The sequence below is a fragment of the Gigantopelta aegis genome, chromosome 2 (assembly GCF_016097555.1).
Source record: "Gigantopelta aegis isolate Gae_Host chromosome 2, Gae_host_genome, whole genome shotgun sequence".
NCBI classification, from domain to species: domain Eukaryota; kingdom Metazoa; phylum Mollusca; class Gastropoda; order Neomphalida; family Peltospiridae; genus Gigantopelta; species Gigantopelta aegis.
In genome coordinates this window covers 43,201,477-43,213,810 of record NC_054700.1, presented here as the reverse complement: position 1 = coordinate 43,213,810, position 12,334 = coordinate 43,201,477, and the positions used below count along the sequence as shown (strand labels likewise).

Sequence of the window (12,334 nt, the reverse complement as noted above, 5' to 3'; positions counted from 1 at the left end):
GTACCGTTTCGTTAATACATTACTCATGCCATTACTCATGCAAATCTAATTTTTCTTAACTTAATTTTTATTCACACATTTTAAATTTAGAACATCATTTACATACACATGAAAAAGGTACCGAGTTACCTGAATTGAATTTATTTTTGTATGATCTACAAATGGGTTAAAAAAATCATAAAAAAATCATAGGTTTGCAAAAGGTTTTAATAGCACCATTATAAAATAAACAATAATTCCACAGAATTAAGTCTTGCCTACCATAAACGTTTTCACCGATCTGTGATGAACATCCATAGGTGCAATTATAAACCAAGTATCATTGATCTAGGACTTGCAGTTTGTAAGCAACTGATTGAAACACAAAACTTTAACATTAAATGTAAATGCAAAAGTTGATGCCACCACTGTCAAGGAAAGTAATACCTCTAGCTCGGCTTTTACTTCATAAAGGTGAGATGAAAAACAAACCACTCACCTGGCAATCCTGTTGTTGTCCGATTTCCTCACCCTCCTGATGACACTGACACCGGCCTTGACAAAGAAGTGCTGTGCGAGGTCGGACACGCCTTTCTCCGTGATCACCAGGTCGGGTTTGAACGCCAGAACCTCGTTACACATTTTCTTAATGTAGTCTTCCTCCAGTTGCAGAAGTTTCCTGAAAGTGGAAACCAGGAAAAGAAATAAATTAAAGCAAGTATGTTACTAATGTAAGTTTATATTGTTAGTCATGCAGATTATATTATTAGCGTTAGATTAATTACCAGATTTAATAAGAGTCTGAGACATTGATGTGATAATGCCATACATGTATGTGTGTGGGACATTATCAGAAATTTAAAAACATGGACCAAGATTCCTGAAAAATAGTGTGAAAAGTTTCAATTAACTAATAAAGAAATATAACTTACGTGAAATCTTCTTCTTTTGTCATTTCAACATTTGTCTGAAAGAACAAAACAAATAAAAATGTAAATATTATAATACCGCAAAATAACTAAATAAAATAATAGAATGTTAGTTTGATATTTGACACGTTTAATAATGAACAAAAATATAATTTATACTTTAAATATTACTGTTCTAGTGTTATCTTATAATATTCTGTAATTGAGTAATGCAAGTTCAAATTTAATCTATTCTAAACAATTTTTTTTTAATGAATGAGTGTTAACAAAAGTTGCCCTGAGAAACAATTCCATGGATCTTATTTGCCTGAAATTTCAACATTTAAGTCTAAATTCAGTCAGATGAATCATTTGGAGTGAAATCCAGTAATTAGTTTTCTGCAATACATACCACACTTTCTCCTTTCTTATATTCCAAGTTACAATCCAGCAACATAATTCGTGGGTTTTGAATTTTCCTGAAAAACAAAATGAATGCCTTACTGTCAAACATCAGCATTAAATCTATTTTGCCTTTCTAAAAATATGTCACTTATTTCCCATTTATTTTTAAACTACCAGATATTAGCGATCTTCACAAATCCTGTGGTACATCATAATTTGCTGCAATTTTTAAGATGTTATCGACTAACAAACTTTTTAACAATTGTAATTACATATCAAATATATGTTTCTGCATAACATATTAGTCGCTGTATATTAAACGTGTTTCTGATCGTTCTAATATTTGTACAAGGTTAAATTTCATTTTATTTCCTAAAATATGTTTTTTCGTACATACAAAATTATTTGTAGACAAAATCCAGTTTGGGCTTCTCACAAATATTAAGACGACCAGAAACACATTAAATATACAGACACTGATATTCTAAACAAGAAAATTTATTTAATATGTAAATTTAATAGTAGGACTATTTTATTAGTCGGAAACATCTTACAATGCAGAAAATTCAGGAATGTCCCTTTAACATCTATTGACGTTTTGTACTAACAATAAATAAGTAGCCCACTCCCATGGCTAGTGATATTCAGTGTTGGGCTAGTAAATAATTACTATAACTAGCCCTACGGCTAGTGGGGAAAAAAAACCCTTGTCAAATGCTGCATTTACTTATTTTGTAAATATGAATATCCTGCCCCCTCTTTCCACCCCAGTCTAAGGATTTTTAAGCTCAATCTTCCTCTTTAGGTGGCATATCTGATTATTACTATTAGTAAAATTGTATTTATTTAAAGCAGGGCTAGTGAATTTTTAATCATGGCTAGTACATTTTTAAAATCACTGATCCCATGGCTAGTGAATTTTTATAAAATTCTAGAAGCTCTGCAGTCTTACTAGCCATGTGCCACAGACACCTGACATTCCCACTAAAGGTGATAAATCTTGTTACCTATCTCATTTCAAGTGAGCACACTACTATAGCTACCAGGGCTTGCTCTGCCACTCACCAATTGCGAATTTTAAAAGCAGTTAGCGAATTTTATTTTAGTTTGGTAAAATAATTTCATGTAATAATTGACATTTTTTAGAAAATAACTGACAATTTCTGAAGTTTAGTAAACAATTTGGCAAATTGCTTTGCTCACCCAAAGGTAGCCCTGGATACATCTTACTCATCAGGGCCCAGTTGTTCAAAGCATGGTTAAATTAACCATGGATTAGTCTAATGTTTTCCTTTTAAACTTTATTCCTGCACAAATACAAAATAAACAGTAGATTTGATCATGTATTGATACCTTTGATCGTTCTAAATAAAGTTTCAATAAAAAAAATTTAATTGTTATTTATATTGATTCAATCATTTGTTTTGAAATTTCCATTAACAACTGGTTAAGCTAACATAGTGTTAGAACTGTCCCAGATATTTGCTGAATGTTTTCGTCGTCATACCTTTTCATTTTGGGATGCGTGACGTCTTTGTTGACCATAACACCTTTCAAAACACGTGAATCTTCCAGCAGTCCACCTGGAATCTGTAACATGCACAAAATCTTACAGGAACAGATCAACTACGGTATATCACATTTTATGATTTCAGCACAGCAAATCTTCTAGTAGTCCATTTGCAATCTTTAAAAAAAACCTAACTCTCATCTAATGCTTCTAGCTATAGCATAGCACGTATAACACAATGAAAGGAATGGCTTCCTTTATTATTTGGAATTTAGGACTTGATCTTAATTTCTAGCATCAATGGTTCTCCATAATTTGGGGTGTTAAAGTAAGGAAAATCCAACACTCTTGCTTACATTCGGGAATAAAAGTTACGAAAATCTAGCACTCTGCTTATACTTTAGATCCTAAAATTATTGCGATCATAGTATGACTGCGAAAAATGCAAGATCGTGTTATTCGCATTAATAATATGACACATTTATTTCTGTTTTGTCCAACAATAGTCCAGCATGCTACGTGTCACACGCTATTAAAACAAAAAAAGATTAAAATTCCTATATATTTATAAAACAATTAAAGCATAATTCATCGTAGGCAAGACAGACTAACTGTCCAATAATCAAGCTTGAATAGGTTTCAGCATGCTAATCCCGAGGTCGACCATTTGTTTGTTTTTACTGTTCAAGTTCGCTGCAACTTTCTCGGCATATCTTAGGAAGATACAGTAAAGTTTGTTTTATTTAACAACACCACTAGAACACATTATTTTTTATCTTATTATCGGCTATTGGACGTCAAACATATGGTCATTCTGACAGTTTTTTTTAGAGGAAACCCGCTGTCGCCACTACATGGGCTACTCTTCCGATTAGCAGCAAGGGATCTTTTATTTGCGCTTCCCACAGGCAGGATAGCACAAACCATGGCCTTTGTTGAACCAGTTATGGATCACTGGTCGGTGCAAGTGGTTTACACCTACCCATTGAGCCTTGCGGAGCACTCACTCAGGGTTTGGAGTCGGTATCTGGATTAAAAATCCCATGCCTCGACTGGGATCCGAACCCAGTACCTACCAGCCTGTAGACCGATGGCCTACCGAGGCCGGTATTAGGAAGATACAGTTGTAATGGTACATGTATGCTAATGTTTAGCCAGATTTAGGTAAATGATTGCTGCAAAAATATGCTTTGAGTTGATTTCACTAGAGACACTAGGGACTAAATAGAACAGCTGATCTCTGAAAATGCCTGCAACTCGGATTTAACAGTGGACAATATTTCGAAATCTGGTTTTTACCTAAGTAACCAATTGTTCGGTTAAGTGAATTATATTTGGGCAACCTGTGGGTTAAGTGATCGGTTACCTCAGTTATGTTGAAAGTTTAAATACATAATGTTTAGTTAAAACACAAAGTTAAAAGAAAATAGAATTTTTTTTTATATATAAAACAGATTCTTTAGTGCTTGCTAAAGTTAACAATACTGTAAAAGGACTAAATATCAACCCCAGTACTAAAATAAAATAGATACACTTCCAGATTTCTTTTCTCGTTTTGTGGCGGCCAAGTTACTTTCACTTTATCGATGGTACTTCTATACTACAGTGACGTTGTTTGTTTTTTAAAGCTTGTTATGCAGTGTTAGTATTTTTGAACTTTTGTGACACTTTTGGATTCCTGTTTACGTTAAAACTGTTTTCAACATTTATAAAATATTATGTCTAATATATATTCCTTTGGAGATAAAATAGCAGTAGATAATTTAACAGCCCTTCTTTGAAACTTTTGGCTAGACTCTATACTGAGCATTTAGTTTAGACTGGTCGCAAGTTACAACTATTGCAATAAAACATCGTCTACTGGTTTGCTGCGCATCAAGTATCTAAAAATCAGTCTCAAAAATTTGTCGGAATACTAGTCAAACTTTAGGGTCTTGAAATTACAATACCCAAATGTATAATAAACTTCTTGTAATCGTGAAGTTTTACAAGTTTTAATTTCTGAACGTCTACTGTTTATGACGTAACCAATTTAATTTTGCATAACCGACACGTGAACAGAACAGCGGTTCGCGTGAAATATTGTGGCCTGATTTAACAGAGAAGTATGCAGACGTGTGTTATTAGGAAAGTAATATTCCATATGCAGGCCACTCGCATCAATTTAATGTCGCATTTTAGTCTGCCCACCGTCACATTAATTTTGGGATGCGTTAATTTCAGGATCTACAGTATTTGGGTACAAAAGTAAACTAAATCCATCACTCAGCTTATGGAACACCAACGGAAGCATGAAAATAACAATACAGTGGATAGAGAATACTAATTTATCACACACAAAATAAGATATACCTTTTCAATTTTAGCGTATCTTTTGATGTCAATTTCCTTCCTGCCGTTCTCTTCCATGGCAACAGTTGATGTGGCATCCAAAGCAATCTGACATGCTAAATCCATCCTGAAATCATAATACAGGAAATTAATTCAATGAGGTCACAACAAACAAAGGTGTTACATAAAGTTCATGGAAATAAATAATGTACTATACAGTGGTGTAAGTTATGCTTAGACTTAAAGTAGACATCATGGCATGTGTGTCTAGCTCATGAACAAAAATAAAATGACTATGATTTTAATAAAAAACTGTAATGAAACTTTATTTTATTACTGAAACTGTGTCAAGTATGGTTTACTCTACACACCAAATATATTAATTTATAAAGACTGTAAAAAGACATACCATTTGCTGATAAACTTCGTTCCCAAGCAACTCTTGACAATTTTCAGCATCTCTACTCTGTTAGTTATATCAACAGGAACACTGAAAAACAAAATGAAAATTGTTTTGAAAGAGTTATCTTGGTTTCTAAGAATGAAATGCTGTACAAGGATCTTCCTTATTAAGAATTTTTCTTATTTAATTATAACACAGTAGTAGTTGTAATGTAGGATTTTTCTATTAAACTAGTCCGCATTATGAAATAATTCTTCCCACCCCCCTATTCCCCCACTGACATATATATGGATAATAAAATTATTGATCACAAAGACAAATATTTAATCTGTTGCTCATCTAATACAGATATACACTGAATGTGGCAAATATTTTTCACTAGCTGGAAATGAGCATGTTGAATGAAGTCTTATGTTGTAATATTTTATTTAGCCAAGACAAACTCTACATTCTGCTATTTGTACGGTTTTCATACATCTGCCAAATTCTACAAATATCTTGTGGTCAACTCTAACACATTTTAAAGATGGCATTGGAACTGGTTAAGACCCCAAATCCGTAAACATCCTATTTTTACTCCTGGTGCTTAAAAATGTTTAGTCTAAATCAACTGTAAATAGATAATGCAACTTTAATGTCGTAACAATACCATACAAACTGGAGCGTGGACTTAGTTTTATAAGCAAAAGTCCTGCTCAATTTTCTATTTCACTCACCTGATCTTGTCCTTCATGATATCTAGCATGTCTTCAAGCGCCTGTCTGAACGCTGCGATGATCACCGTCGGGTGCATCTGCTGTTCTAGAAACGGCTGAGCTACAGACAGAACCTCTCCCGCTACAAACATAATGAAGAAAAACTTCAATGTCTTTTCATGAATATTGGATGGGGGGTGCTCGCCTGAGGTGCTTGTATCGCAGGATCGAACCACCTTGGTGGATCCATTCAGCTGACTGAATTTGTTCTCGTTCCAACCGGTGCACCACAACTGGTCAAAGGGTGTGGTATGTGTTTTCATGTCTGTGGGAAAGTGCATATAAAATATCCCTTGCTGCTACAAGTCAGAATTACCAAATGGTTGATATCCAATAGCTGATGATTAATTTATCAATGTGCTCTTTTTTCATGAATACATAACATGATTTCTACCTCCATGTAATCCCCCACTTTTCCCAGTGGACTCATCTGAATGTCCTAACAGCTCATTCGTTAAAATCTTTTGTGTTATGGATACTAAGGTAGAGAGGTCAGGTTATGCATGAAAATAAATTACCAACAGGGCTTTTAGATTATGGTAGCCCCACTCCCATGGCTAGTGATATTCAATATTGGGCTAGTAAATAACTACTATTGCCATGCCCGATGGCTAGTGAAAAACAAAATTGTCAATTGTCGCATTTAAGTCTATTTTGTAAATATGAATATTCAGACCCCACCCCAACCTCCAGTGTTAGTGTTTTTTAAGTTCTGTCTCCCTCTTTAGGCAGGGGCGGGACGTAGCCCAGTGGTAAAGTGCTCGCTTGGTGCCCAGTCGGGTCTGGGATCGATCCCCATCGGTGGGCCCATTGGGCTATTTCTCGTTCCAGCCAGTGCACCACGACTGGTATATCAAAGGCCGTGGTATGTACTACCCTGTCTGTGGAATGGTGCATATAAAAGATCCCTTGCTGTTAATCGAAAAGAGTAGCCCATGAAGTGGTGACAGCGGGGTTCCTCTCTCAATCTGTGTGGTCCATAACCATATTTCTGATGCCATATAACCCTAAATAAAATGTGTTGAGTGCGTCGTTAAATAAAACATTTCTTTCTTTTTCCCTCTTTAGGCATATTTGATTATTACTATTACTTAGTAAAATTGTATTAACTAAAGTAAAGTAGGGCTAGTGAATATGTAATTGTGGATAGTACTTTTTAATTTTTTTATTCTAGAAGCCCTGTTACTAATTATATTTGGTATTATTAGTATGTTTGAGCTGTCGGATAGATTATGTAACCGTTTGTTCACATCAGAAGATAGAAAATGGTTTAGCCACTTGCAAATTTTATTAGCCATTTTTAAAAATAATTTTTAATTAGCCAATGGCTAATTTGGCTACCGACAGCGCGAGCCTTGGATGTTTTCAGTGTGTGGGAGTTTTGGGAAGGGGGGGGGTTACGATAGAAATGATTGATTGCCAACTATACTGTACTTTTAAAAAGTGCTTCACCTATCCTTTATTCAGTTAAATGGTACAGTTGATTCTGTCCATGGGCATCTTCTTTGATCGGCCTTAAGCTTGACTGCTCGGCACGGGAATCCTGTTACGCGTAAGCGCCTTCCTGATGGATTAGCGGTCCCAGTAGATGTGGTAAAATTACTAAACACCAGTTGTGAGCAGACGACTGGTCCATTGTTAGGTATTTAGTAAGTGTTTTACCTGTCATAGTAATTAGGTGTGCTTGATATACTGGTACACAAGTTGTTTGCAAGAGGTAGTCGACTGCCACGCTCGTACTTGTGAAAATTGTTTTTCTAAAGCACTTCAAATCAAGGCGTAGCGGCAATTGATTTAAGGCGCTTCCACGCCGTCAAAGCGCTTACTTTACGGACCAAGGCGTGTCGGGCCGCTACACCCAACGGCTCTGAGGAATCCCCTGATATGACTAGTGCTGATCAAGTCACAATATTAACAAAATTGTATTGTGTAATTTCTTTACACTATTTTTATTGTACACATCATAATTAGTTCTTCAGTCTTTTTAAAAGTCTTTTATACAGGACAGACTATAGTAAAAGCTTTAAATGCTAACTTGAAAACCACTTTCATACACTAATTTGAAAACTGGAAATATCCCAAGTCTACCGAGGAATCATATATATGTTCAACATATGAAAAACACCAAAATAACTCAATAAATTTACTGTACAATAAACGAAATTTAAACAAAGTAGAAATTTCCAAAAATCTGACTTTTAAATCCTCACCCAAAATGATGACCGACTTTGTTCCATCACCAGTTTCCTCATCCTGGGTACGAGCAACTTCTATCATCGACTTGGCGGCTGGGTGCTTTACATTGATCTGTGTAAAACAAACAGAGTCCAGTTATCAATATTTTTATCAGAGAACAAACAAACCACAGGATGATCAGAAATATATTGATACTGAAAACAAGAACATTTTTCATTTATGATGTAATTTAAGTTGGTAGATGGATTCTAGTGGCACCAGCAGGTTTTCTCTCTAATTATCTTTATTGTCCTTAACAGTATGTCTGATACCATCTAACTGTAATTAACATGCTGAATATGTTGTTAAATAAAACTTTTGTTTTTTTATATGGGCTTTAATATTCAAAAACATTTAAACAACGGAACAAAAACTCAGGTGTCCCCATCTGCCCTGGGGTTTTTCACAACAGAACTAAAGGTTCAGTAATTACTGTTCACCATCTTCTGAATTGAATCTATCAACCTGGCCCCATGCTTATAAACCTTAAAGTCTAGACTTTAATCAAGTCCAGACTTTAACGTCATGGCAACGCCATTCAAATAACATTACGTTTTAAAGTCTGGACTTTATTAAAGTCTAGACTTTAAGTTTTATAAGCACGGGGCCAGTATGACATTTTTGGAGGATAAATCATATCCATCATTATCACTGAATAAGCACTGGATATATAACAGACAGATAGATTAAAAAAAAAATCATGAATGTTATATGCATTATTTATTTGTGGTGTCATGTTACAATTCAATAGTCTGCCAATTAAAGAATAATACTGTGAGAATTAACAGTTTCACAGTCCAAATGACAAACATTTGTCCAACATTTCTTTTATTATTCATCAATTATTTAAAATACACTGCAGAGTTTAGCCCTTGGTCCTGGGTCACTAGCCCTCGGTCCTGGCTAGTGAATTTCTGGTCTGAGCTAGTGGAAATTATCAATGCATTACTATAATACATAGGACGCTAGTCAAAGCTTCTGTAAGGGCTAGCGACTTTATCAAACATTTGTCGAACACGGCACTGTACAAGAAAAAGTAACAATACTGTGCATGATGATATGGTCTTTTATTTATTTCATGTAACAAAGATATTTTTCCTTTTGACGAAAATATTTTGCTGTGAACAGTGTTGCTGCTTAGGCACTTACACGAAAAACATACGTAGTTCATTTCCCTAATTCCAAAGTAATATGAAAAAAAACCAATAACCCAAAACCCCAACTCCACAATTTGATAAAACAGCTCATTTAAGTTTATATTATGGATACAAGACGAACAACATCCACACACAACACACAACGCCAGATCTTACCTCTCTGAGAATTGCATTGCCATCGTTGGTCATTACAATGCCCCCCATGGGATCCATCAACATCTGAAAAAAATCAAAATAATTCAATAAATGTTCGGAATAACAAACGGCCAACAAGAACAAGCATACAAACAAGTCACAATTTCAAAAGATGTAATGCACACCATTTTCATCAGACACAAATTTAGACAGGGGCTCAAAGAGCCCAGCCCCCATCACCACTACCAAATTTTTGATTAAATAATTTTGCATTGAACTTCATTACCTTATTATGGGCACCCCATAAAAAAATAAAACTTGATCTGCTCCTGTTTAAGACAGAAAATGTGAATTAATGAATACTGTGCATCTACTTTTTAATTTAACATCCAATAGCCGATGATTAATTAATCAATGTACTCCAGTGCTCTTTAAGTGAAAACTGCATTATATTTCATAACCTGCAATGATGCTACAAACAGCTAGTAATTATAAATCAGGGTTACAATGTGTTAAAATGATAGATTTAATGTCTACATGTATTAAGATCTTTGGCCGAGACCAAAAGAAAAGAATATTTGTTACCAGTCAGACCTCAACATTTAAGAAGAACCGTCACTCATACTTCCCCTGGATAACTCCCCTTACTACCTAAATTTCTATGGTAGTATTTTAAATGGCTCCTCAGATTTTTTTTTTTTTAGGAATTTCAAAGCAATCAATCATCTACCCCCCCCCCCTTTTTTTTTAATGTCGAGGTCTGCAGTCTCATAAAAAAAAAGTTTGTTTTGTTTAACGACACCACTAGAGCACATTGATTTATTAATCATTGGCTATTGGATGTGAAATATATGGTAATTTTGACAGTCACAGAGAGGAAACCCGCTACATTTTTACATTAGTAGCAAGGGATCTTTACCACTCAAACCAATAACATGTGCCAGACTTGCAGACACTACAGTGAATTCCAAAGGGTATGGTTATCATAATGACTAAATTTATCAATAAATAAATGAAAATTCAATGTTATGCATTGGCTTATGCATTTACACACACAAAGAGATATGACATCTGTTAACACAACGGATGTCCAGTTAATCAGTTGAGGGGATCTCTTCCAGTATTGATCAGGAATCTCTGATGGCATGCACACACAATCAAACACACACACACACACACTGATCTAAATGTGAGGTTAACCCTGGATTACGAGACACACAAAAAGAATTGGGATAAACATGTCATGAATAATGAAAACACACCAAAGTGATGAGTTCATTGCAGGAAATTGGAGCAGAGAATGTTTCATTTTGTTTGACAACAGGAGTTAAAAGTGGATGGTGAACTTTATATGTATGTTAAGGTAAGGACACACACAAAAACCAAACACACCATAAACGAAGTAGCCTTTGAAAGGAAAAAGAATGATAATGTTTATATTGTCATTATTCCATTATTGATCCTACAAAATTGGGACCAAAAGTTAATTAATTCTAGCAACTGGAACTGATGGCATTTGACAATGTGTTAAGTGGAATGTGTGATCCATAGACGGAAGTAGTAATTAATACTAAAGGTAATCCTCGGTGAACATGTTTGTCAGCGATACTTTATATTAATTATTTATACAATATTGACAACAGCTGTGACCAACACAACACTGGACCAACAGTGAACAATTCATTTATAAGAAAAGGAATGTTTCTTTAACACATCGTCATCAGCACATTTTAAACTATGATTACTTAGTCTGTTGTCATCACACAGCGTACTCTTTTTATATAATGTAGACGTCAAAGTGATATACTCGTCATGGGACACTGGTTGGATTGGGAAACTATCCAGAGTCATCACACAGTCAAGCCAATTCACTGAAGGACACGTTCGTAACAAGTGACTACATTGTGCCATGCTATCAATACAATCTACAATACATTATGTAAGGTGCTAATACATCTTGTGATATTGGCATTTATCAACAATGCTTCCATTATGTTTTTTTACAACTATAAGTCTCAAAGAGTTCATGGAACACTGTACAACAGACTGTTTAGACAGATGTACTAGCAATCTATATGTACCAGTACATGCATAGATAAAGCGTTTAGCTCACGACATAATAATTATACATCTATTCAGCTGAGCTGTGACTGGGAATATATTTGATGACAGATATTTATGCAAACAACTGGGTTCGTGACACTTGATGGCAGGAAAATTGACATCTGTATCAAATCAATGCATGTGTTTGCCTTGACAGTATAGCAGTGCCATGCAAGCCGAGATACAAGCACCCCAACACTAGACAAGATTATTGATGTTAGTGTGAATTCATTGATCATCACTTCAAAAACCTGTCATGTTTCGCTGCTGCAGTTCAGGTAAATATTAATTGTAATCAGTAGAGGTATATGTTTATTAATTTCAGTATGGTATCCAGGTGAGACAGAATTTGACATTGTAGGGTTGTTCCAGAATTAATTGGTGGAGAGTGGGGGGGGAGAAGGATGCTTTTT

General features: G+C 34.9%; 1 protein-coding gene across 1 annotated transcript in view; it reads right to left on the bottom strand.

Annotated features, from left to right (window-relative positions):
- LOC121385946 (T-complex protein 1 subunit gamma-like) overlaps window positions 1–12,334 on the bottom strand; it is a 33,664-nt gene that overhangs the window by 4,857 nt on the left and 16,473 nt on the right. Inside the window, exons 4-12 of the mRNA XM_041516743.1 lie at window positions 9,840–9,902; window positions 8,502–8,598; window positions 6,253–6,373; window positions 5,543–5,623; window positions 5,155–5,260; window positions 2,800–2,882; window positions 1,300–1,366; window positions 912–946; window positions 479–658 (exon numbers count right to left, since the gene is read on the bottom strand). Of these exons, the coding sequence (XP_041372677.1) occupies window positions 479–658; window positions 912–946; window positions 1,300–1,366; window positions 2,800–2,882; window positions 5,155–5,260; window positions 5,543–5,623; window positions 6,253–6,373; window positions 8,502–8,598; window positions 9,840–9,902 (833 nt within the window). The remainder of the gene's footprint in view (window positions 1–478; window positions 659–911; window positions 947–1,299; window positions 1,367–2,799; window positions 2,883–5,154; window positions 5,261–5,542; window positions 5,624–6,252; window positions 6,374–8,501; window positions 8,599–9,839; window positions 9,903–12,334) is intronic.